General features: G+C 39.0%; 2 protein-coding genes across 4 annotated transcripts in view; one reads left to right on the top strand and one right to left on the bottom strand.

Moving 5' to 3' along the window:
- Nucleotides 1-4,133: 4,133 nt before the first annotated feature.
- On the bottom strand, nt 4,134-19,523 carry ZNF330 (zinc finger protein 330). Its single transcript, XM_019730797.2, has 10 exons — nt 19,340-19,523; nt 16,476-16,607; nt 14,658-14,677; nt 14,481-14,551; nt 12,324-12,403; nt 9,189-9,315; nt 8,659-8,763; nt 7,404-7,450; nt 6,248-6,365; nt 4,134-5,102 (listed from the first exon to the last, which is right to left on the bottom strand). The coding sequence occupies exons 2-10, from the start codon at nt 16,593-16,595 to the stop codon at nt 4,831-4,833; spliced, it is 960 nt and encodes a 319-aa protein (XP_019586356.2). The 5' UTR covers nt 16,596-16,607; nt 19,340-19,523; the 3' UTR covers nt 4,134-4,830.
- Nucleotides 18,858-27,490, top strand: part of LOC109446927 (endogenous retrovirus group PABLB member 1 Env polyprotein) — a 43,501-nt gene continuing 34,868 nt past the window's right edge. For all 3 annotated transcript variants that reach the window (XM_074338485.1, XM_019730794.2, XM_019730793.2), the window contains exon 1: nt 18,858-19,010. The gene's annotated coding sequence lies outside the window, so the exon portion shown is untranslated. The remainder of the gene's footprint in view (nt 19,011-27,490) is intronic.

A 27,490-nucleotide genomic window follows, 5' to 3' on the forward strand; every position in this document is an offset into this window, starting at 1 on the left:
ATCCTTCTATCTCTTTGGGGGTTTTTTTTACTGGAAAAAAATGGGACAGAACAGAGTAATATGAAGCAAGCTCACAAAAGAAAGAAAAAAAAAACCCTTTGTCTATCTTAGCCTCTTTATGAGGAAAGATCTAAGACTTTGTTTGGTTACTGTTTACTGAGCCTTAAACCACCAACTTTATATCTAGAACTTTATTTTTCTTAAGGTACTAATCAGCTTGAATACAGGACCATGTAATATTGAATTGGAAGTTTTACATTATACCACAATATGATAAAAGCAATCAGAGAAATAAATGACATAATGTGTCCAGTAATACTTTTACATGCTGGTTTTTTTCAGATTCATTTTTCAATCAGTGAAAACATTAAACACTAATTCCTTTTCCAGTTAAGCAAACTATAAGTAAAGTCCAGCTCCTTTAAGTGATGTTGGACATATTTGTCTCCTAAAGTTTGACTTCTTACATACCAAGATATTGGTTGTCTTATCATGTTTTAAATGTAAGCTCATATACAGAGGGTACCCCAAAAATATACACACATTTTAAAACAGGAAAAAACTGTATTAAAATTATGCCGATGGTAACTATTCTGAGCACCTCTTGTAATTGCAGAAGTCAAAAGTGACTTGTATTCATCTTTTGTTATCAGTATGTATTGAGTATTACAATTTTAATTCAGTTTTCCTTTCTTAAAATGTGTACACATTTTGTTGGCACCCTCTGTATATCACATATGTTATTAGTTGTTTAATAAGGGGTAATGCCCACCTAGGTAGTTCTTATAAAAGTCTTGATTAGTACTAGTACTTGATCAGTACCAGTCACTTAACAGACCTTTGTTTATTTTACTGTGTGCCAGGAGCTGGGGCTATAACGGTGAATAAAACAATATTCCTTGCCCTTTTAAAAAAAATCTACTTAATTAAATCTGCAATAAATATAATTTTTAAAACTTTTATCACCTACATGTCAAGTTGGTAGTAAGAATTATCATAGTAATAGAAAACCACTGACGAGATTTTTTCAAGGCACGATTTTAGTATGTGTAACTAAGTTAACAGTCAGAAATAGATACATACAGTACTGCAAGTAGATTTTTGTTATCCATTTTTTTCTCTACTGGATTAAAAATACTAACAGAATCTTTATAAATGTGGGTGGAAAATAGTACGTCAAAGGAGAGTCAGCTCTAAAGAACTAGTTTCTATGCAGTAAAATAAATCAAGACTGACTGGATTTCAGCCAGAATGAAGTAGCAGGGGCCCGATCTACTTTTCCACCTGAAAAACAAGGGGGGGAGGCAGGGGGACAAAATATATGCAATACTAGTTCTCAAGACACAGGACATCGGATATGAAGGGGACAGTGACCCCTAAGAGATGAGAACCAAGATGAGCCTTACAGTTGCCCCCACTGCCTGCCTTAAGAGATCATGCAAATCCCAGCACAGGGAAGGGGGACCTAGGTGGAGCCCAGCAGGCACCCTGAGTGGAGGAGAAAGACCTCAGTCTGGGGAGACTTGCCGCTGGACTTCTCTCAATGCAGTATGGGAAAACCAGCAAATGGTAGGGAGGATCTTCTTTTGCCTTCCCACCAAGATTCTTTCTCAGAAGCAGTCTGGCCTTTGTACACATTGTGTTTTAACTCCGCTTCCTTATTTAGAATGCTTCGCTATGTCTAATTTATCATGGCACTATGTGTGATTCCACAAAATATGACTAAGGATTTCCTATATTAAGTTTCATCCTTTGAGTCGGTCCGGTCAGGCAAGTAAGTAACCAGGATCATTCTGCAAAGCACAGGTATGCAGGCTCTATGGTCTAGTCACTTTCTGAACTGGACTCATACATTCTGTCTGAGCAGAAGCTTGCAGGTGACGTATAAAGGTCACCCTCACCCCCATCATTACAAAATTCCAGCCAAGAGTTTACCAAACCACGACCACAATGAAGACGAGGAAAATTTCACCATTATTGTCAGCCACTAGATTCTGCATGTGGAAAACAGCTTAATAGCTATTAGTCATAGGTGAGCCATATTGAACCAGAATAGGTCAACGAGTTCCTGGGTCAGCAGATGCTTAGGCCTGAGAAAGGCTTGCTCCAGCCAGGGCAGACCCTGCAGCTGCATGACTGCTACTACCTGGTCTCTGGCTTACCTGGTCTCTGGCTTACCTGCTGGCATGACCCAAACCCTCATCCCCCAGGGATCTAGTCACCATGCCCCTCACCGGCTGGAGTGATTTTTCCATGCCCATTTATGATCACAAGCAAAGGAGCAGCTGGAAAACCCAGGTGAATCACTTGGACTCCACACTACCCCTTCCTGCCCCATCATGTAAGAGCAGCCCCCCCTCCTCCTGACGAAGAGTCACTTATCTCCCTCTGCCAGGACAGTGATTTCCCTTCTTCATGGCAGCAATCCCTAGACTTAAAAAAACAAAAATGCCAAGTTGGCAGGCACAGATTATAATTCAATGCAGTGCTTATTGGGTACCATGAGGTGCCCACTTTGAGGATACAGAATTGTGACCATGCAGAGCCCAGACTCACGGAGATGGAAAGAACAATGTCTGCTGATGATTTTATTTGGCTCCGAAGGGTGCTATACTCTATTAGCCTTCTTCATAACTCTCTGCAGGTCAGGCCCCCTTGGCTAACCACTCCCAGCTTGAGTCATTGTAGTTGTAACCCCCTGACTTCTGGCAATTAGGCACTGCCACTTGGCCACTGTTTCAGGGTCTTACCACCCACTGCTGTTGGCAAGCTAAGCTTTATAATAGTTTGTTTTTATTATCTGCAGTAGCCTAGAGTCACCACTCAAGTTTTTAGTGACCCTTATGCCCTCCCCATACTCATCAACAACTGTCATTATGACCTTGTTAAACGGTTTGCGCCTGGACCTTTCAGTGGAACACAATCATCTGATGGACCTTTCAGCCAAAGATAAACTCTCCATTTCCAGCGTACCTACTTCCTTCACCCTTTTAATCCTTTTCTCCACCATCTGCCGCAGTCATGCTGGCATTTCAACTTTGCTCAGAATTGGCCGTAGCTTTTGCCATGTTTCTAGAAGCCATCCTGGTACTGAGTTCACACCATGTCTAGAGATCCTAGCCGGGGTGCTAAGTCCTATTAATTTAAGATACCTCTCATCCTGCAGCCCAAGGACCCAATGTGGGTGCTGCCATCAGACTTTGTTCTGGCATCGTGACCAACACCCTCAGATTCTCGTCGCAAGTGTGCTCCTCCCAGCACCTGCCAACTCCTGCTGCTCCTTGGGGGCATAGTGGTCTGTTTCTCCTCTCTTCAGGCCCAGCACCTCTCCAGCTGAGTTTTGCTTAACCCTAATTCTAGGCCTCATAGCCTGGAGACAGGGCAAGTCCTGAAGGGGGCACATGTTGCCTGGGAAAGAGACCTCTGCATTGTCATCCAGCTTGGCTGGGGTGGGGGATGCTCGTCCTTAACAGAGGGGTGGGCTATGACTGCAGGCTCAGAAAGTTCAGCAGTCTGGGGAGTAAAACTTTTCAGAGGCATCCATTCCAACGTGCCCATCTCACTTGTCAGGATCCCAGGTTTCCCAAACAGTGCCTTGCCTTTGGCAACCATCTTTGAAGTTTATCCATTCAGACTATTAAGTCCTGGGCTTGGTCCTCAGTTCTCTCAGCCCTGCTGCTGCAAGAGATGAAAGCTTTTTCCACATGTATCCAGAGGCCCTCTGGCTCTCACACCTGGTTTCCACTGCCTGTTATTGCCCTCAGCTGTCCATTATGGTCTGTAGAGTAAGAATGGCTCAGCAGTAACCTTCCAACACTGTTATCCTCACAGCACAAGTTTTCTCCGTACTTCTGAAATTCCAAACAATCCGATAACGCATTCCTTTCCACCACTCCCTCCCAATTCATTCCCAGTCTAAGCTGTTACAATTAGACCTTGTGCCAGCAACTGTCTGTTCTCCACCTCCACCATGAACGATGGGATCCAGCTGCGTAACTTGCGCTCTACCACGATATAAACCTGTGCTACCTATTTCACATATTAGACAAAAAAATGAAGCAAATACAAACATGTTGGAATGCTTTCCAAAGTAAGTTTAAAACATTAAGAACAAAAAAACTGAATAAAATATCAAAAGTATATAATACTAGATTTATTCAAAAAGAAATAAAATTTCCCGGGTAAAGCATCCATGTAACAATACTGCTTCTGATTCTGTGTCTCTAAAAAATGGCTCTGTGGTCTCCTTTGTCTATACATTTAGGCATTAATAACAGACACTGTTTAGGACACACAATGTGAAGAAATAAATGAGTCAATTGCTAAAATATACATACTATGACTATGTGAGATAACACAAAGATTTAATGAAAATTTAGCATATAACATCTGACTTGTATCCTATGGACATACGAGCAAAAATACAATAATTCATTTTACCCATTACATTTTACAAAATCAGAATGAATTTATAAGCAGTGTTTTTTCATAAAAACAGCAATTTAGTTTCAAACAAATATATTACCATCCTATTATTTTATCCTGTCTAAAAGTAAATCCTAAATATTCTAAAATCAGTAAAAATCCAATCCATGATGCTTCCTTCCTTCAGTTGCTTGGATCCATAAACATCTCACATTTGCAATCATTTTTCTTATGCTATAGGCCTGATTAGCCGTTCCTATAAAAATGCTACGCTCCACTCCTTGCGCCAGTACCTGTGACTAGTCTTTCACACGAGGCTAAGTGACAGGACGTCTGAACACCCACACAGTCCATCAGGCACTTGCCTGGTCCTCAGACAAGGTCACGGTGGGCACGCGGCTCTCCCTAGTTCTCTTGTTCCTCATAGTGAGCATAGCCGCTGGCGTAGGTCCTTCCTAAATTCAAATTAGTAAACAAATCTGATGACTCAGCATCCGAATCCTTCCCACCTTCCTCTTCTTCCTCTTCATCGTCCTCTGCTTCATACTCGTCCTCCTCATCGTGGTAGCTGGTATCACCGTACTTATCAGATGAAAGGCTCTTCCAATAGGCATCATACCCAGACGCTCCATCTCCCTCCTCACCTCCAGTCTGCCTGCCAAACTTCAGGGAGCGTGCTACAAGAGAGACAGGTATACGGCGCTTGACTAGTTCCCATTCTCTACATCCTCATTTTTCTCCACAATATATAAAATTACATGACTTGATTGGCTGCTGCTTATTCCCAAATGAAAAAGTAGGCCACATTTTCCTAATTTCCTCACTTAATATTTAATTGGAAAAAAAGGAAACCTTAAAAACAATCAGTTCAATCCTGCTTGGAATCTACAAATACACCATATGTAACAAAATAATAAAGATGACAGTGTCACTTCACTAAATCTGGAAGAAGTTAGAAAACAAAGTAAGAACAATAGCACTCTCTAAAAATAAGTTAAATAAGGCATACTAAAAATTAAAATGCCCTTTGTCTGATCAATTATTTTCAAATCACAGAGAGTTGACTCCATATGCCATTACATTTTTCTTAAGAGCAATTTTATAATTCAGACGTCCTAGAAGACAAAGCCTTTCATTTCTTCTGCCTTAGCAGCAACAGTTTAGTGCAAAATATCAGCAACATCATCAGTCTTACCTCAACGTAGAACTATATCTCTGATTAAACAAAGTACTGTAAGTCACTCAGAAGTATGGTTCCATTCTGATGTTTGCTAAAATGTCAAATTCTTTTCAACGAAATTGTGAGCTGCGTTACTATTCACATATTTGTAGTAGTCTTATTCCTTCACAGGAAGTTATGTAAAAACCATGAAACCATTTTCTATAGCAGTGATGTGGTACATGATAAGCACAGCTACTCAAATTCTACACACCTAAGAGCGGCTTCAGAATGAATTCCAACTTCCAAGTACTGAAGATTATCAGCACTTGAATATTAAGGATTTATAGCTACTCAATTATTGAACAAGGAAGCCTCAGCAGAAACAGAAAAATCATTTTTTGATCTTAAATTTCAGTAGTCACTATGTCATTAACTGAGGCAAATGCCAAATACCAGAGAGAATGATGGTATATTTCTCAAGTTAAATTGAGAAATTTTACCCATATATTTCCCAAGGTTGTAAAATTCCACCTCCTTAAGAGAACACATTCATCTTTTCAAATAGAAAGGAGACAAAAACGAAAATAGAGGAAAAAAAGAGATAAATCTCGTGTAAGCACGAGAGCAAAATCCCCCCACTGCTGTTAATAAGAGCCTTACTTGACATGCTAAGATCCTTAGTTTCCTGAGTTTCATGTCCACATTTAGGACAGGGGGGTTGTTTTCCTTTCTCTTGTTTAAACACCTTGCTTCTTGTATGATCATCACAGAAACAAGCCTATATCAGAGAAGTAAAAATAAGTAAACAAATAATTCAAAAAATACACAAAGACATTCAATATTTCAAGGAAATTTGAAGATACATATTGTTAGGGCAGAGATTAAGAGTTTTCTTGGGACTGGTCACATTCCTGATTTCAGGGTCTTAAGGGAAACGGTCTTTGTCAGGACTCTTCTGAACTGACCTAACATAAGGTGCAAGCTATACATAGGGTATGGCACGTAGACAAAGTGATTCCTTCACACATATACTAGTATTCGCAAAGCCCCTGGTGACACAAAGTTGAGCAGCCTATCTACCCTCACATAGCATACAGTCTACCTGGGGACACAGACCAGTGGAGCGACAACTGCAAGACACTGTGCATTGAAAGGGAGTACAGAGGAGAGGCACTAAACCAGATATGGGATTCGGGAAAGACCGCCTGGGCGACATGAAGTCTTAGCTGAGATCTGAAGGAGAATGGGGATACAGTAAGGCAAGCAAAGATGGAAGAGTGATCTAAGACAGAGGATACGGAATAGACAAAATTGGAGAAGAGCTGGGGGAGACGTAAGGTGGAGTCAGGAATATCACCAACACGCAGAGAAGTGTTTGTGAGAGGAAGTGAGTCACCTGTACCTCTTTAGTGATCTTTAACAAACAGAAATGCTGGAGACAAGGTCTAGGAAATAAAACGTTATAGAAATCTTCACTTTACTCAAACTCTCCTAAGCAAGTGAATTTTGACATTAATTAACGTATAATCCCATCATTTTGGTCAGACTGTTCTCCATAAACGAAAGGTATAAAAACACTGAGCTAAGATTTAAGGGACATGTGCACTAGTGTCAACTCTAAAAGAAGCCAACTGGATGACCTCTGGAAAGTCACTAAGCTTTCTCAATGCAATTCCACAATCTCTACAATAAAAGAACTGAACTCAGTAATATTTAAGGATCTTTGCACATTAATTATAGCTATCAGTCATCCAAGGGCTGGCGGTTGAGTGTGGGGATTAAAAACAAAATCTAAAAATAAAATACGCGAATATACCTTACAACGGAGACAGGAATGCTGACCGAGCCGATTGCATGAAACACCTGTGGGGGGAAACACATAATGTCCAGATTCAAACTCTGAATGAAAATAGTATTTTCCACAGATTTGTACTTGAAGTACTTATCTTAGATCAATCATAAGACAGTTTTTTTTCTGTCTTATAACCTGGAGGATATATAAAAATGAGATTGAATACCCTGACAGAAGGAAGGAAACCAACAACTGCTATATTCTTTGAGATGTTCCTTTAATCTGAGAATTTCTATACAAATTTTGCAAGAATTACACATATAACATATAATCTATATATTACATTATATCTATGTATATACACACATATATACATATACATATACATATACATATACATATACATATACATATACATATACATATATATATATATATGACTTACCAACTTTAAATTTATAACTGAATATAGGGATCAGCACTTCATACCAAAATAAGAACCAATTTCAAGAGACTATCTGGGGAATTTCAGTCTTTCCCATGATGCTATCTACCTTTTAATAAGGGCTTTCTAAGTGCCAGGTGTCATTCTAATTAACGCTTTTCTTTATATAGAATATACAAGTAGAATTCAAGTTATGTTTAACTCCAAGACTTGAACTTTTGAGAGACAAGAGTAGAAATAAAATGTCAGCAACACTGGTTCTCAAACTGGAAGATAAATGAGAATGATGTCTGAGGTTAAAGACACATGCCCAGCACCACATTCTTAAAGACAGACTCCAGGGATTAGGCCTGAGCACCTGTATTTTTTAAAAACCTCACAGATGTTCTTGATGCACACTCCTATCTAAGAATTACTGGAAATAAATTAGGGGTGGTATCACTTACCTGGGGGACGTGTGTGTGTGTGTGTGTGTGTGTGTGTGTGTATGTGAGTGAGAGAGAGAGAGAGACAGAGAGACAGAGAGAGACAGAGAAAGAGAGAGAGAGACAAGTGAGGTAGGAGGCTTGTTACAGTAACCTGGAGGTGAAAATGACATTTAGTATTCAGGATAATCCAAGAAAACGAAGAACTGACCCAACCAAAGTGCCACTGATACCCCATTGAAAAAAACAAATGGACGTGTTACGCATTTTTTCTACACACAGAAAATAGATATTGAGTTAAATTACAGTCCATGAGAGGCTGCACGAAAAACTGGATTCCTCTTACGTGAAGTTTAACAATTAGACTAGTAAGAAACGTGGGTATAATGTCTGATATGTATAGACTTACATTTAAATGTTTCCGCCTCTAAAACCTGGCAGCTGGCTTGATGTTCGAACTGATCATCTTCACAGAGAAAGTTATGGCAAAAAGAACAACTGAATATTCTGCCTCCTGTTGGATTAAAAACAAAACCCACAAATGTAAATATGGTCAACTTCAATTTAAAAAACTCATTATCTATCAAACTGTTCAAGAAACGATGGCACGTTATTTCACATTTACACCTAAAAGACACAGATTTTGTTCTTGTCAAGGCTACAATGGAAATGGTCACAACGCACCATACAAAAGTGGATCCCCATACATCATACTCCCCCTGCTCACACCCTGCTGTCGCCTAAGGCCTGACCCGCCTGTTCTGATAAACAGTACTAGCACTATGACTGCTGGTGTAAGTCCCTTTTCCAATAACTGAAGCAGTGCCAGGAGTTAGGGCTGACGGTATCCTGAAAAACTCATAAAGAGCTCACAGAGTGTTTCAAAGTCAGCCTTCGCGTGTGGCCGAGCTCACTGCCCGCATGTCGTTTGTCACTTACCGTGCTCCCAGACTCCTCGTTCGCACTCCACACACTCGGCCTCAGTGAGAGGGCAGGCACAGGCGTGTGTACTGAGACATTTCCTACCGTGACAAACCCACGCTTCACAGAAGTCACAGATTGCACCCTGCAACCAACGAACACAGAAAATTAATCTTTGTCACTGGACTGGCTGCAACCACTGTTTACTAGTAACCATCAAAACTGTGTACGTTTAGTAACATCAGCCCTCAGTGACAGTGGTGGCTTCACTGAAGAAAAAAATGTTACTGTTTACTCCAAGCCAAAATTAAAGAGGGTTCTCTGAAAACTACTCTTCCTACAGGTATTTATAATACACAGACCTTAGCTAGAAATCAAAAGAAAAAGGAGCAAGGGGGACACTACACTTACCCTAATATTAATCACTGAAGTAAGTCAAGAAGCTGGAAATGTAGCCTTCAAACTGAATTGTAATTCAAGTATAGAGTCCACAGTTTAAGTATTCTTGTCTATGGCAATTCTAGTAACTGAATTGAATTTTTTCAATATTAATATTTCTGACTTAAGAAAATTCCTTCTTAACTGTAATTTATAAAATAATCACTCATGTAACTTTTCTAGAATAATTGAGAGAAAATATTAAACTTCTGTCAGCATATTTTTTCTTTTAAGGCAACTTACGCTTTAAATCAATTAATGTTTCTTTGAGGAAAAAATTAAAGTAAGACATACAGAACTAAAGGACAGCATAAGACTCTCCAATTCTATATTGAGACAGGATGGTAAGACTACACTTTTCCGTAACACAACATCAACAGTGTTAAGAGCTGGAAAGAATCTTAAGGAAATGGACTGAACGGTCTTTCCTTCACAGATGAGAGACAGGGGCCTGATACTAAGTCCAAATCCCAAAGCTACATTACAGAGGAGCCAAGATTTACGTCCCGGTCCTCTGAATCTCAATTCAGTGTTCTACCGTGGAAGGCTCTGTAATACTAAAACTAGTATCCAGCAAAGAGGAAAAACGGTTTTTGATTTGTACAAGTAGACTGTCAGTGTAGAGAGCAAACCCGCAAACCTGTCTCTTGGATCACTCAGGGTTCCAGCAACAAAGAGAGAGCACACCAAACTGGGTAATCCAGGAGAGTTTGAAAGAGACAATACAAAGGACTGGGAAAGGCTTAGGAAAAACATTAAGGGATGATGCAGTTCTCACCCCTGGGCCTGAGGGGAGGAAGTTACCAGAACCCCAAGAGAGCCATATGGAGAGGATTACCTGGCCATATGGGGAGGAACTGTGTCCAAATCAGGATGACCCACTAGAGAGTGAGCTGGGAGAATAAACCACCAGATCACATTCTCCTCCCACCTTCAGGTCTCCTGCCAGGGTCTTCCAAGGCAAAGCAGGATGGAGAAGAGTGAAGGAGAGGGAATCTCGACAGGCAAAAACAGATGTCCAGAGAATCACTTTTCTAGAATTTATAGCTAATGGTTCTACTTAAATGTCTTCTTTTATAAAGACATTTATAAAAGACATTTATTAAAAACATGTCTTCTTTTATCATTCACCCTCATACAACTCGGTAAATTTAAAAAAAAAAAAAAGGTGTCTGGTAAATTTAGACATAAACAAGCTACCAAGGAAGATTACTGTTGCCACACGGCAGCCTACCTGTCTCCTCATACCTGCCCCTGAAGCAAGGAGAGTCTGTGAGACGGATCCTTTCAGGGACTTTGCTTTACCTTTGTGCTTATACCTTATGTCTCCCTGTTTGGCCGCAGAAAGACAGCTGGTCAGCCAATGATGGGTAAGATTCCCCACGGGGGGGGGGGGGGGAACAGGCAGAGCCATGTGGAGACCAACAGGAGACCCCACATGGTTGACAGAAGTGGGCACAGCCCCCAATCCTCCCCCCGCTAAGGAGAGCCTCTGCCTCTGTGGCTGCATTCCTCCCCACAACCTGCAGGGGAAGTGACTCAATGATGTGCTCTCCATCTGTTCATATGCATAAAGGTTTTGTCCCTTGGGGAAGTACATACATCCTGAGACTTATGGTTCAGCTGCCTGCAGGCAAGGGTGACTGGCTTGAATTGGTTTCCTATTATAATGTATGGGATTCACAGATCTTGAGATTGACAAGCTTTATCTCCTTTACTTCCCCACCTAACTAATAAAAGCCATGTGTTGGCCAGATTAGGAGCTCAGTCCTTGAGGCTGGAGACCCTTGGCCCGCTTCACTCTATTCTTGGCTACAGTCTTTCTTAACCCTGCGCCACCCTCCTTGCTCCCCACAACTCTTGCCGCTGGAGACAAGACAGATTACAATGGTTTTGAATTTACAAGACGATTATGAATAATGTTAATTCCTTGATTCTGTAAGATATGCACACGTGAAATGTATCGTAAAAAGGTCTGCCTCATGATGCAAAGTATATTCTTGGAAAGTTACTATAAATAAGACAGTCTGCTTGACGTACATAGTATTACTTTCCTTGTGGACTGAAATTTGGACCTGAGCATAAAATCAATCATACAGAATACAGAGTAAAACTGGTTGAAAGAATAACATTTTTTTAGTGAAAAAGAGAGCAAAATGTATCACACAATGCAATTCTTTTATTATTTAAAACGATGAATTTCCTTAGAAAATTCTACATGTAATGAAGAAATTATATATAACTTTATGTTAAGTAGGTATGCTTTTTTGAAACATAAAGCTTTAAAAATCTATTAATCCTAGTTTCTTTTGGAACTAGGTTACTTATTTAACCGAAAGCTTAAACCTTGGTTAAGCAGGGCTTTCAGCATAGTACATGATATACTATGTATGAAGTCTAATTATGACACATTAGAAAGGTACTATTGACAAAAGAATTTTTGTTTAAGTCAACATTAAATAAGTTTCTATTCCTTGTATGTTTCCCAATAAGAAAAAGGAAGCAGTCAAAAACAAATGGGCAATAAAGGAAAATCATACAAAGAACATGCCATAGATAATCCAGGTAACTCCAGATTGATTGAACCAAGGGACAAAGCAGTGCTATTATATAGTTATAAAATATAACGGTTATTAAAAAAAAACCATTGATCACAATGACTTTCCCTTGTCCTTGGAAACCTACTAGTCTAAAAGATGATGACGAGAAGCTTACCACCATTGCAAGGCCAGTACTGTATACTCCAGCATGCTTTATGACACAGTCTGAAGACTTCATCATGCATTTGGTTTTCCCTAGTAAAGAAACAAATTTGCACTATTAGTCTTGCAAAGTAGTACATGCACGTATTCATTCATTCCTCTTTTTATCTAACCTAAGTTCTTATGGAAATAATTTCAAATGGATAGAAATCAGCATTGTTTACTGCGCACATAAAAAAAACGTAAAACTGTATCACTGGGATCTCATTATCTTTGTCAGATCTTTTGAGATTAGAAATTTATTAATAAGTCTGTAAAAATGTATTGCACAATAAAGTTATTCATATCTGTAGTAAAATCAGAAATTGCAAGTTATACTTCATAACTTAACCATCATTATAGCAGCATAAAATCTTGTGAATTTTCAGATGAATTAAAACAGATTTTCAAAAGCTATGCTTTAAAGTGAATTTAACATTTTACAATTCACAATAAAAACAGACTGGTGTAAAGTTATTGCTTATTTCTTTCCACAGACCATCTCAAGCCAAACCAAACCAAATAATGGTTATACATCTTATCTGGTTCATTTTTTAAGTTTATCCATGTGTAAAAATTTACAAACGCAGCCACCAAGTAAACATCTCCAACAGTATTTTCAAATAGTCCCCCCATGAGCACAAAAACAACAATATAGTGACAGAGCTAAAAATCGCCATACAGCCACAAAAGCTTTGATCTCGTAGCAAATTACCAACCCGAAACACTGTCGGGAAGTTTACTTATCACATACTATGTGAAGGTTAACGGTGACATACTATTCAACCATCTCAGTCTCCACAAAGTGGAAGATGAAAGAAACAGAAGATACTCAATTTTCCATTATCTTGATTACCTGAGGAACAAAGCTAGACAACAGGAAATGGGAAGAAAGAGAAACTAGAAATGAGAGGCAGCAGCTACCCAACTGTTCCACGCTAACAGTACAAGAATCAGTAAGTGGGAAATACATCTACGGATAGCACTACAAAATTTAAGCCCAGAAACACTGACATTATAGCAAAGTCCTAGCAAGAACTTAATCTTCTCCATAGTCTATTTTCTCACTCTATATTCACTCCTTTTATAAAATAAGGATATAAAAATTGGCAGATGAGTGATCTAGCTAAGCCAGTTTTCTCTTTATCATTAATGATAAACCTCAACGTTGTCTTCTTTGAAAGCTAGAACTAAGCTAGAAATGTTCAGGGATATCGCCCTAAACATTCCTAACTTTCTGCAATGTTAACATACATAAATACATTTAAATGAATACATCCCAAACTGTGTTCCACCTGAAAACTACTATCCCACAACCAAAAGGGATATTGGTTCAAATAAAAGTTTGGGGTATAAATCCAGAGTGAACAAAATGAATCAGGTTTCTTTATTTACTGGAGGTCTTCAGAAACTTTAACATACATTATATATGTAATAGAAATCTCCCAGGTGGGAAGGAGGGGATGAAACGTGAGGCATTTCTCATATGTATGCACCACTTGTATCTCAAGTATTCTGAGGAAGACTATTTAAGAAACACCAATCTTGTTGTTTTATAAATTACCATCTAATTTCACTCTGAACGATCATTTACTCTTAATAGAAGTTCCCACTTATATTTGGGAACTGAGTGTGGCTTTAGGAGCTCTATTCTAATCACTTGGGAATCCATGTGAGGAAATTCACGAGTCACATGCTACTGCCAAACAGAAAAACAAGTGATTGTAAAAGTGAGCACCAGGTAAATGTGGAATAAAATTATTCCCAATGGTCTAACATACTGCAGGTAGTATCAGTATTAATCAAAATTTAGAAAAGTAAACAAATGGATATCGACAAGACTAAGGTAGTATAATTAAAAATTCAGGATCACCAAGAGTTACTAGTTTGAAATCTGATCTTTCAATATGTAAAACAACCTAAGCTGTATCTTAACCATTTTCTAGCATTATATCAGAGACAAAAATCAAGACTTGATAGAGTTTTGCTAGGCCAAATAACATTCTGTTATTTTATTACTGTTAAAGTGTAACATTATTATAAACAAAAATGATAAACCCCGTTTCATACTGATTAACCGCCAAACAAATGTTGGATAAAGGGCAGGTGTCCTTAGTTACCAGATACTTACCACACTGTGCACAAATTGGTAACTTCTGTACAGAATTACAGAAATAGCAAAACGCTCTATTCTTCTGCCGCCTTGTCATGAAAAATAAAAATTTAAAATACAGTCAATACAAGATAAAAGATCAGAGGGTCTATATTATGTTATTCTACATAGATAGGAAAAAAAATAAAAATTTACCTCTGACACTTGTCACATTCCTGTAAAATATAAAAACACAATTAATTTTCTCCTGGCTAAAAACTGTTAAGTTTACTTACATTATAAAGAGTGTGCTGTTCTTCATGTTAAAATCTAAGTGACACTTCCCCAAACCCTCCATCTTCACCCATGTATATAAGCACCAACACATAAGAAAGGTAGGCTCTTGGGTATAGCACACTAGAGAAAGAAGTGGCATTTTCATCATAAAAAAGGCTAAACACAGTGGTAGTATGTTTTGTTTTGTTATAAGGAATCGGAAATAATACAGACTAGACACAAGAAAGAGAGAATACAGTATGATGAAGCACACAGAAAATCCAGAATCTGAAACACGGCATTCAAAATTCTCAACAATCTGGTCCCTAACCACTTTTCAAACCTTGCTGGCCTATTCTCTTTAGATTCAAGTCACTATTTGTCAGCCATTTTCAAAATATGTCCTGTACTCTCTTTTCAACGCCTTATTTGTTCTAATACGTTTCCCTGAAAAGTCCGTCCTCATAATCTTTACCTGTTGGAAGTTGGAATGATCCTACCTCCTGTGAACTTCCCCCATCCAAACACTCTTATCACCTCAGTCCTATGGGATGTCTACAGCAACACTTCCAAAGTCCGGCCTTCATTATGCGTATTTATGTATGTCGTTTCTTGTTTTGTCTGCCCCATACCCCTCCTCTCCAGAAATGACCCTGACACACAGAAAGGAGACCCTATTGTCCCATCTGTGCTCCCCCAACCCCCACCCCAGCTATCAACAGTCCTGGGCTGGGTACTCGCCAAGTCTAAAGTATCAGACTTCTTTCTCTAAGGGCAACGAGATGTGAGACATGCCAGCTAGCAGCACCTAGGAGCCCCAAAAAAGGAGTAAGACAACTTGAAAAAATGGTACCAACAAGCAAAACGAAGCAAAACCCACAGATGGAACTATAAGGTGTTCCAGGTTCCAGCCGTCCCTGTATCCCAGCTACATCTTGGCCCTTCCCAACTATACAAGTTAGTCCACTATTCATTCAATAAACTCTATTTCTCCCCAGTTATTTGTTGGATTTGTCATTTATAAATAAACAGTATTTACCTGTGTCATCCATCTATATACCCCCTGCAGTGCCTAAACTGTACCTGGAACACAGGAGATGCCCAATAGTTTGTGGAATTAAGTCATAACACATCTCATGTGTTTGATAAAACAAAAGACAAAAAAAGAGGAATAGAAAAGGTAGAGAGGAGAGGAAACAGACAAATGTGGGACACTCAGAGAAACACAGTCAAACAAAGAGGTAATGATGACCTAAATAATCTCTTGCTTTTCACAACTTTAACCAAAGCAGCCCAGAAATGATCAGGACGAACCCACTCAGCATAGGGAAATAAGGTAGTAAAATAGGAAACCAAAAGAGATGTCAAGAAAAGCGGCAAGTTTAAAAAAGAGAAATGAAATGAGTTAAGAATTGCTAAATGATGAAAAGCTCCAATAGGACAAACTGAATTAAGGCACAGAAGGTTAGGGAAGCTGGAAAATTCGTCGCACTGATCCTAGTATGTATTCTTGGTCAATATCTATTTATCACCAACAGTAGCCAATGTAATATGGTAGGTAGGTTTTATAAATAACAAAATCAAACAAAAATCATTGCTACTTAGTGTTAACAAAAACAATGGATATGCCACTAACAGATTACAAATTCAGTAAATATATGCAGCAACACTGTTTTCACTAAAATTTTATTCAGGTGTTTTTCAGATAACTATTATATAGTTTTTCAACTATCAACTGATACCAAAAAAAGCTGTTACCATTGAAGCGTTGCATGGGTGTTTAGCCAAATCTATGGTGCTTCTTGATGCTCTTAGCTGTTTTTCACGTTCTCTGCGGTTCTCTGCCTTCTTTCTAGCACCCGTCTTTTTTTTAGGCATTTTCCCCCCTTTCTACACAAGAGAACAGAGAAGATATAATTGCCTGATTGCATTTGCTATTTTAAATAAACTTAGAAATTTATTCTCATTAAATTTTAAACTCAACACTGTGATTTTGATGGTTAAGCAATTTTAAGCCTTTATGAAACATTAAGCACACATTATCCCAAATGAAATAGATGACTTTTAAAATAAGGCACTATTTGCACTACAAACAATTCTAGCAAATGTAAACACCAAAAAAAAAAAAAAAAAAAAATATTCTAAAAGCAAATCGTTTTCTTTCCCACTGGGAAAAAATAGTTTTTTCTGACATTAAGCATCCTTTAACAATTACTCTGTAACAAGTTTTCTAAAAATTACTAGGCAGATATCGTTAACAATGAAATCATTAAGAAGTATATTATGGAAGGTAGTGTGGAAGTTCTTCAAAAAATTTAGAATAGAATTACCATATGATACAGCAATCCCTCTCCTGGGTATTTACCCCAAAAATCTGAAAACATGTGTCCATAAAGACATGTGCTCCAATGTTCATTGCAGATTTATTTACAGTGGCCATGACATGAAAACAACCAATGTGTTCTTCAACAGATGATTGGACAAAGAAGATGTGGTATATATACACAATGGAATACTACCGTGCCATAAAAAAGGATGAAATAGTACCATCTGCGACAACATGGATGGATCTTGGAATTGTTATGCTGACCAAAATAAGTCAGACAGAAAAAGTAGAGAACCATATGATTTCACTGACATGTGGTATATAAAACTGAAAACAAATGAACAAGACAAACAAATGAAGAAACAAAAATTCATAGACACAGACAATAGTTTAGTGGTTACCAGAGGTTAAGGGGGCAGGGGGGGTAGTAGATGAGGGTAAAGGGGATCAAATATATGGTGATGGAAAGAGAACTGACTGTGGGTGGTGAACACACAATGCAATATATGGTGATGTATTACAGAATTGTACATCTGAAATCTATGTAACTTTACTAACAACTGTCACTCCAATAAACTTTAATTTAAAAAAAATAAAAAAAATAAAGGACATTGAAAAATGAAAAAAAGTATGTTATTAATATTGACCCACTATCACTTTTTGAGCTATGTATTCAGATGACCTGATGCTGCCAAGACTTTTAGTATAACAAATCATATTTTTCCTACTATCTAAATAAAACATCTAATAGTCAAGTCAAATGACAACACTAACTACAAAGCCTAACTATTCTCTGTTGAAAGATGTTAACGGTATAATAGTTGATTTGACTCTGAAAGCTGCCCTTCTCTCTACTTGCAGTGAGCATATAGTACATTAAGTTTTAACGAGGAGGGTAGGTTCTGAGACTAAGAGAAACGAAAGGACCCATAACAAAACCAGGTTTACTACTGGCTAATTGATATAAAGAAGAGTTAAGTTCCTAGCCATCTCATCAACATGATAACGAAATGATTTGAAAGAAACATTATAGCAGGACCTGCTGTAATTTTTAACAAGTTCAAATATGTTTAAGAGTATATATTTACAGCATATATTAATGACTTTAAAACCGACTTTTATCACTTTGTTGAAAGAACTACCACATTTAGTAAAACAAGATTTTTTACTAAATAACTCATTTTAATTTGGCTTTTCATCAGTCTGAAAACTACAAGTTCCTAAAGGATTCCAGCTCTATCTTTCTTGACAAAGTTTGCCTCCTAGCCCTGCCTGGAATGTATTAGGCGCCCAATAAATGAAGAGATACACTAATGAAATGAGCCCATGTGCTTGCTTTGAAAGCTGAACCGTATTCTTAACATTCTTCAAAAATATGTATTTTTTAAGTCTTTTCTAAGAGTGATTTTCAAAATCAACTGTTGAAATTCCTAAAAAGACATCAGACTTCTAGGCCCTACTCAAAATATACACATTCTAAACCTCCAAGGATAGGCTCAAGTTTCACTGGTGACTGTGACCCACAATCTCCCTGAAGACAGAAACCTTCTTATTCAAAGCCAAAGCGTGCCCATGACATGTGGGGAGTGTTCCAAGAAAGCACACCTTGAGATTTGTATTTCTTATTCAAAAGGGCAATTGCAATACAGCAAAATCATACAGCAGCTTGTACTTGAAACAACACGAAGGTCACTCCAAGTTTTCCTACTTTGGGTTTCAACTCTTACGTTAGACCATCCAATCAAAAACCAAGTGGTTGGAAGTCACAAATACGGGCAAATTAAGCCAGGAAGTTTAGTAGGTGGTTGGTCACTTATAAGTAACGTCCAAGGCCACTAGATCCCCCTTCCGGTATTTAAATGGACATAACCTACAGGGTGAAAAACGTCTGTGTACTGCTGTGGCCACAGGGGCTCGGAAAATAATCACGGGGTGATCATACGGATGAATTTTCTGCGTCCCCAGGGGTGAATCTGCTGAGAAAGTTGAGCCTCAATTTTTCTCCATTTTGTCTTGGGAATTTAGAGGGTAAATTCTTTTTTTCAGCCTTATATGGGTTTAAGCCCTCCGCCAGTAACGCTCCGACTTCCTCAGGACGTGGCTCGTGTCACCAAATGAGGAAACACGCACAGGGTCACTGCGGCTTTGGAGGGTTAGCTTGCAGTCGGGGGACCCCGAGGGGTGGAGGGGGCGACCGGAGACTCGGCGGAGGTGCCACGCGGCTCGGGGAACCGACGGCCGACACCCGCCCGCACAACGCCCGCCCTCGCGCGCGCTCCGGGCCGACGTCGCTCACCCTCGCGGGGAGGTCGGGCTCTCTCCGGGGGCAGAGGGACAGGGAATGGCGTGATGCCGGCCCGCGGCGACAGCAAATCCAGCTCGGGAACCACGACTCGGGGAAGGAAGCTACTAACACCCAAGGAAGGCGGACGGAGTCAGTTTCCGACGCTAGCAGCCGGACCGGATGTCCTCTTACGACAGCAGCGTCCTTACGGCAGCACGTCGACAGGAAAGGATCCGCCCACTTCTGTTCGCTCCGCCCCTACGAGGGGCGGGCGCTCTCAATCCCTTAGGACAGGATCTCCTAGGAAGAAGGATGCTAGAGAAAAGAGGAAGAACAATGGGAAAGCAGGAGGAAAGGGGATGCGAAGGCCCCCTCAATCTTATTTCTTCGGAAAAGGAGAAATCTAAAGGAAGAGAAAATTATGAAAGGGAGAGGTCAATAAACTCACAAACTTGGTACTGTATCAGTTGGTACTCAGAGAAGTCTTGCATAAATTCTTTTGGAAACTTTCTGCTACCTACATCCTGACATCCCACTTTTCGTGTTTTCTGCACAAGCAGTGATTTTAGTTGCCTGTTGAAGTTATGTCCTAGCCTCCTTTGCCTTCTGTTTCCACTGTGCTCTTTGGAATGCCATTCTTTTGTGAACAAATTCTCCCACTTTCTGGGCTTCTGGTGTGTGCTTCCCTGTCCTTAACCGAAACCTAACATCCTCTCCCTTGCAAAGACTGCTTTAAAAGTCCGAAGCGAAAGTCTGAAGAGAAGTGCTCGTTTCCCCACATTTCTTTTATCTCTTGGTTAGGAGGTAGAGTCAGTCCCCTTGCTCCCCAGTGCCTCGCTCAGATCATTCTCTCTCCTTTTTATGTAGCTGTGCCACTTTTTATCCTTCATTGTTGCCATTTTTTTTATCCGCTCCTATTGATGGAAAACTTTGGAACCTAACTTTCAACTTCTGCCATCACTCAGAGTTGCATTAACATCCAAATGGAAGACCCATTCTCTTGGGTTCTTGATTTCTTCATCGCCCATTGCCATCACCTCCAATGGGTGATCCACTTCATGATGACAGTCCAGGTTTTATCATCAGGTGGATCTAGTCCACCACTGAAATCCAACTCTTTCACTCAATTTTCTCTCCTAATGAAGACTTCAAATCTTTTGAGCCTTCTATTTTGTCCTTATCAATCATCTCTCTGCTTTCTTCCCTTTTTTCCCCCACTCCAGTTTATAAAACACAGTTTATCACATTAATCACAAGATGCCTTATTTTCTTTCTGACCAAACTTACTGGAACATTCCCACTTCAACAGCTTGCTTTTTCTTTCCTGCACTTCTGAGTATTGTTAAGGGGAAAAAAAATTACACAATTATGGTTTTACTCTAAACCCAAAGTTGTCAACTTCCACAAGGCTCTCAAAATTGTCCTTTAATCCTCCTATATTTTCCTAACTGATCTATCATTTCCATTCTCCATATGGCTTTATCAAATCTCCTCTTTCTTCAACCTTTCCATGACTTCCTCCATTAATTTCTGCAGATTTTGCTTCCTATTACACAGAGAAAATAGAATAATATCAACAATAGCTATATATCTATCATTTTGTGTTCCTGGTCTTCTAATTACTTTACAGAAAGATTATACAACTTGTCCCAAGATTACACAGATGGTTTGGCTTACAGCAGTTCTTAAACTTTTTCACCTCAGGACCCCGTAAAATTGAAGACGGTAACAAGCTTTTGTTTATATGGCTCCCATCTATTGATATTTACCATATAAAAATATTAAAACAGGTAAAATTTAAATATTAATTCAGTAAAAACAATATTCATAAATCTATTACATGTTAGTATAAATAAAATATTTATATGAAAGATAGCTATATTTTCCCAAACAAAAAAAAACAACAGCATAGAAACTGGTACTGTTTTACAGGTTTGCAAATCTCTTTAACATAAAGCGCAATAGAAGACAGATGAATTCCTATATCTGCCATTTTATTGAGAAATATTCTGTTCTCATTTTCCCAACATATACCGGTAGTTAGCCAGGAAAATTGCAAAGAACCCTCTGGGGAAGGACTAGATGAATTGTTATGCTGTACACCTTTTATGATATTTCAGAGCCTTCTTCCTGAGAATCTAGCCTTTTCTCTGTTTATGGTATCCAAATCCAGAAACTGGCTCAGACATAAAAGCTGGGCAAATACTCATTATTGGAGTATGGCTCTCAGACCCCTGGTCATGCCCTCCTTAATTTCTTTTGATGATACAAACCGAGCACTATCCTTGTTTGCTGCCCATCCATTTTGCTCCCTGGGACACCATATTCTGCTCTCCATCTCCCTATCTTCTGAGGATCAGGCCCTCTCATTCACTGCCACTCATCCCTTGCTGCTGATTAGAATAATTGCACTAGGTTACATGTAAAGAAAGCCAAGTTATGGACCCAGTGCAGGAGGAAAGCTGAGGGCAGATCCTGAAAGGAGGACAGAAGCACAAGGAGGAGGCCTCTGCATCATTTTCAAGATGAGTCTGGACCATGTTCAGATTCAGAGGGTTCTGGAGAATCTGGGGATTCAAGATTTGTCAGGTGTAACAACCCAGTCTGTTGCATCAGGGTTTCTTTCCAACCTAGCATTTCTGACGTTGGCATAGCTGATCTACCTAGGCTGCATGGTTGTTCATCTCTGTTGGTAGTTTGCCACACTTAGGATTAAGTGCTGGACCTGTTTTGTGGCTCAGCTTTTTCTGCCCTCCCACTGCAAGAGATAAAGGCCTCTTTATTTGCTACAAAAGAGGCCTTCTGAATTTTACTCAAGATTTTTAATAGCCATTAACAATTCTCAGCCTTTTGCAAACAATCAATTTTGCTTAGCAACAGCCAATTCCCGCCCTCAACATTACTATTTTCCTCATATTTTTAAATGGCTAATACATCTCACCCACTAGTGTACAGGTATACCCTCAATTTTTCAAAGTTCACATCATGCCACTTCACTTTTACAAAAGACCTGCATTAGTACCCATTTTTGCTAAACGAAAAAAATACAAAGAAGAATTTTACTTTTATGGAGAAAATCAAAATAACCTTCCGCGTTTGTTTTGAAGGGCGCTCTTACAGAGGCCACGTGCACCCCAAGCAGTGAGAGTGGCCCTGCCAAATTCCTTCCCCAGAAACCACACTCAGCATCTTAGCATCAAACTGCCATAGCTTTGAACTGTCTGTGAGTATCTGTGCTTTATCTCGATCTATTTTGTGCATCAAGCCTAGATATCTACTTCTGGCAAGATGTCTGGAGAAACTCCTTAACAATGTAGCACACAAAATTTTGGATAAAACAAAACAAAAGAAGTAAAAATCTTTTTCCAGTGTGTGACTAAACTGACTGAAAAGTAATAGAAGCTCAAGGAGACTGGGAAGAATGGGGAAGTAGGAGTCCATATAGTAAATGAGCTCCAGAGCTGGCATTTGGCTGAATCCATCTGAAAACCCCAGTGACCTAGAACTTGGATTCTAGTGAATAACGTGCATTGGATACAGGGGTCCTGTGGCCAAAAAGGGTAAGATGTTAGGATGGAGACTCTTACATAGAGCTGGGACCCACAAAGGACAACACCTTCAGTGTAGAAACAAAATTTAAAAAATACCTTGCGACCCAGAGGAATATGGTAGAAATAATTGCTTATGTTACCTTTGTCTCTTAGTGGACTGGAAAAAAGTAAAAGTAAAAAACACCACAAGACAATTCCTAACTGTAAATCCACCTTCAAGCATTTGTTTGTTTGATTTGAAGGCTCTCCCTCACTTTATTCTACAGTGAAATAAAGACAGCAATTAGGAAAAACCTAAAGAGGCTCCAGAACATTCCTAAAGTTTGACATCCCTGATGCACAGTTACTAAGCTGCTTCCTCCCCCAGCTCACTGGGAAGAATGAGTATGTGCTGCGTGGAAAACTCAGCACACTCGAGACAGTAAGTCTGGAGTCCCTTCCTCTCTGGCTCAGTGCATCTGGAGGACCTGGGGCCCTGCTGATTGTTTAGCCCCCGCTTCTGGAGACCACAGGTCTCCAATAGCCTGCAGTGGGTCCTCCAGAATATTTAGCAAGGTGTTGTCTTCATAGCACCTGGGACTCTGGGAGCACTGACATGACACATTTAAATCAGACTGGGTAGTTAGAGGTTATACTGTGAAGACTCAACTCATAATCGTCAAATCATCCACTTTTTTCATGTTTCTTCTGTTAGTTTCTTCCCTTCCCTTTAGGAATGATCATTATTATCATTCTGCCTGAGTGTGGAGCTTCAGATGGAATGAGTTTTTAAAAATTGATTAAAATATTGACAATAAAGTTTATACAGCAAAGTCAAACTGCCCTATCTTCCAAACCTGAAAAGTCATTTACTGTAAATTTTGAACATAGAATGTGTTTTTTATCCAATACAGCCATCTGGATGACAGTAGTTACCAGATGTCCAAAAAAGTTCAAGTAAGTAAAAAGAGTTAAAGGGATAATCAATTCTATTACTTTCATACTTGGGAACCAGTAGAAGAACAGTATAACCTTCAAGGCCTTTAAATCAGACTCAATATGATAAAAGTTGAAGTACATTAATGGTTGTACTGGGAGGAAATAAGGCATTGTTAAAAACGGAATTAGATAATTTTCTAACTAGGAGCATAAAATGTGTTGTTAATGATGACAAATATCTAATATCAGATAAATAATTATTGATTTAAACTATAGTTTAATTTTCCTTAGAACAGGATCAAATTAAATCTTCAATAAGGATTTCATGAAATAACAAGAATAGATACGTACATCTAATCTCCAGCTGCTTCCATAAGTAACCACGATAAAACAAAAACACTTTAAATTACAAATATGTAAAATAAATGTGATTTGTTCCTTTTTTTTCCTAAAGCCTGTTACTTAAAGACGTTAAGGCAACAATTAAAAATTACATCAAAATCAGACATGAACTATATCAGTTGGGAAACGCATTCCACTGCATGTAACTGAAAACCCAACTTTATAGTGGATTCAACAAGATAGTTTATTTTTCTCTTGTATGACAGGAAGTCCAGGACAGCTACAGTGGCTCAAGAAATTTACTGCCAAAGTTTTGGGGATTCTTTTGGCAACGTTCTCAAGGATAATCACCGCGAAGCAACCTTTTAGGCAGGAAAACAGAGGAAAGAAAAAAGGCGAAAGGACCCGCAAGAGCTGAGTCAACCTCTGTCAACAAGCTTTCCTGCAAACCCAACCAAATGACTCTGGATTCTGATAATTTATCAGGGTTAAGTTACTTGAGCATGACTTGCTGCCAGAAAGACTGGCAAATGGAGTTTTTCAGCTGGACACATTGCAATGCTGAATAAATTTGAAGCGCTGCTATTAAGGGGGAAATGGATAATGGATATGAAGTAGGAAACTCGCAGTTTCAGACACATCTTGATTTTTGATATTTCAGAAGACAGGAAATTTGAAAGCTGTAAGGATGGATTTTTTTTTTTAAAGTGGGTCAAAGTGAAAGAGAGTGTTCTTTTTAAAATCCCTTCCAGGACAAAACAACTAGATCCTCCATACAATACCATTTTTAATGCATTGCTGAGCTCACAGGAAGTAAGGAAAATCTCTGACACCACCACCCCCCTCTCCCTGAAAAAAGTAAAATACAAAAGCTGGACCTGCAGCCAAGCTGTTAAAAAGTAACTAACATGTCAAGGGTACTTGTCTGAGGGCCAAAACCAGAATCAACAACTCACATGAGACTAAGCCTCTTGCCAGTAACCAGTTCAAGGAGCTCCTTCAGAGGCTCATCAGGTTCTAATGTGGGTCCTTGAAGGCAGAGAACGTGGCCTGGGTCAGCGGTGTCACTGGCTTCAACAAAAAGCAAATGGAGATAATTGTTGAAGGAAAGAATTTCCAATTTAGGCCTCCAGGTTATCTACAGATTAAAATCAAGCAAGCATGAAATCGCAATAGAAGATGAACAAATACACACAGCTAGAAGTGGCCTAATACTAAAAAAAAAAAAAGAAAGAAAAGAAAAAAAAAATCTACAAATATTAATAGCTTAAAGATGAAAAAATATACTTCATCTCATTAGTTGCCAAAAACCATTTCATTCATCACTCATTTATGATTCTAACCATACCTATACAACTTATAAATTCTCTTACTATTTCTAATAATTTTCCTGTGAATAATGTCGGCTTTTCTAAGTAGATAATTATACCATCTGTGATTAATGACCTTTTTCTTTCTACCTTTCCAGCTTATATCTCTTATTTAGTTTCTTGCCTTAATGAGCGGGGCAGAATGTCCAGTACACTGCTGAATAGAAGCCATAATAGAGGGCATCCTTGTCTGGCTTCTGATTTTACAGAGAATGCTTTTATCGTGTTGCTATTAAAATGATGTTTGAAATTATAGGTTTTAATAGATACCTTTGCAGGAGCAGCAGGGGGAAGATTAAGTATGTTCCTTTCGGGGCAGCTGGTTGGCTCAGTTGGTTAGAGCACAGTGCTCATAACACCAGGGTCACTGGTTGGATCCCCTCATGGGCCAGTGAGCTGTGCCCTCCACCACAAGAGTGAAAATAACGGCTTGACTTGGAGCTGAGCTGCGCCCTCCACAACTAAATTGAAGACAATGACTTGGAGCTGATGGACCCTGGAGAAACACACTGTTCCCCAATATTCCCCAATAATTTTTTTTAAAAATGTTCCTTTTTATTAGAGAGATTCTGTTTTAACCACGAATCAGTGATGAAATCATGAACTCTTAAAAATAAATTTAAAAGACAAGCAACCCGTTGGAAAAGTGGATAAGAGATGTGAACAGGCAATTCAGAGACAAGAAAACACAAATTGTGAATAAATATATCCAGTTATTTTTAGCCTCATTAATAATCAGGTAATTTCATACCTAGTCAAAATACTCTAGAGAAACTTCTGCACGTATGTACCAAGAAATATATGCATAAATAGTGGCATAATAACAAAATACTGCAAACCAGCTCAAATGTTCAACAGGAGAATGGATTAATAAATTGTCACATAGTCACCCAATGCAATGATATACGGTAGTGAAAATGAACAAACTGTAACAATATGCAGAATTGTGGATAAATTTCAGAGTAGAATGTTTACATATTATATATATGTGTGTATATATATATATATATATATATATCTTATTTTGCATGTTACAGATATTATATATTTTAAATTATAAGTGGGACTGGTCACCTGTGTATCCTCTCAGTACTCCCCATGTTGATGGGTGTCGGGAGAGGCCATTTGCCATGGACCTCAGCTGTGAGTGTGCCACAGATCCAAGGCCCTTTCACAGGCCTTTGCTCATAGTTATATTTGCAGTGAGCAACCTTGAGGATTGAGGTAACATGTCTCGCTGGACAAAAATCAGGCTGCTTCCACTTGCTAACAAAAAGTAAATTCCTCAAACTCGGTGTTCTTTGGCTATGATGCAAACCTAATGTGTCCATTGCATCCACCTGGCTGCTCCGCAGTACGTCTGAGGCTGAGAATTAAGGAAACCAATATGATCATGCTGACACTCTGGCCACTGCTGTGCCGTGAGTACCAAAGTCCTTTGTACTTGATCCAAAAGTCTTGTGTCCTCTGCCAGCATCCATAAACAGTAACAGGCTAACTTAGCCTGCAAGCTGGGTAAAATCCCAGACACTTCATAGCCATTGACGGTAAGTTGGGAAACTAGAAAGACTTCAAAAGACCTCGACCCTTTTTAAATCATTAACTAGAGATCTTGACTTGGACTGTTCAGCAACCACTACACATTTTTTTGTTCCTTTTATGTAAAAGGAGATAATTGAAGTAGATAGCCTGTAATATTTCATGATTCTATGTTGTATGAGTACGGAAACAATATCCTGAGATCTAGAGTGAAGGCACTCGTCCAGGGAAGTTGGAGCTTGCAAGAAAGAATTGTAGCTCTTTTATAATTTTACCTTGTAAGTGTCTGAATCCTATATCATTAGGTGCTTTGGTGGATGGAGTTCCTTTCCTCTCCCTGCCTTCCATTTTCTTTATTTTCCTGCACGCAGGTATTGATGCCACGGAAACAATGAGATACAGAAATGTGCCCCCACCCAGGGCCATTTTCCTCCTGTGCCTGT

The sequence above is a fragment of the Rhinolophus sinicus genome, linkage group LG07 (genome assembly GCF_036562045.2).
Source record: "Rhinolophus sinicus isolate RSC01 linkage group LG07, ASM3656204v1, whole genome shotgun sequence".
Taxonomy (NCBI): Eukaryota; Metazoa; Chordata; class Mammalia; order Chiroptera; family Rhinolophidae; genus Rhinolophus; species Rhinolophus sinicus.

Excerpts from the sequence above, each read along its gene's own strand:
- ZNF330 (XM_019730797.2), bottom strand. The coding sequence starts at position 16,595 with ATGCCTAAAAAAAAGACGGGTGCTAGAAAGAAGGCAGAGAACCGCAGA. Across the intron at positions 9,316-12,323 it reads GTACTGGCCTTGCAATGGTG|GGTGCAATCTGTGACTTCTG; the intron begins GTAAGCTTCTCG and ends CGTTGGTTGCAG. Across the intron at positions 7,451-8,658 it reads AGAGGCGGAAACATTTAAAT|GTGTTTCATGCAATCGGCTC; the intron begins GTAAGTCTATAC and ends TTCCCCCCACAG.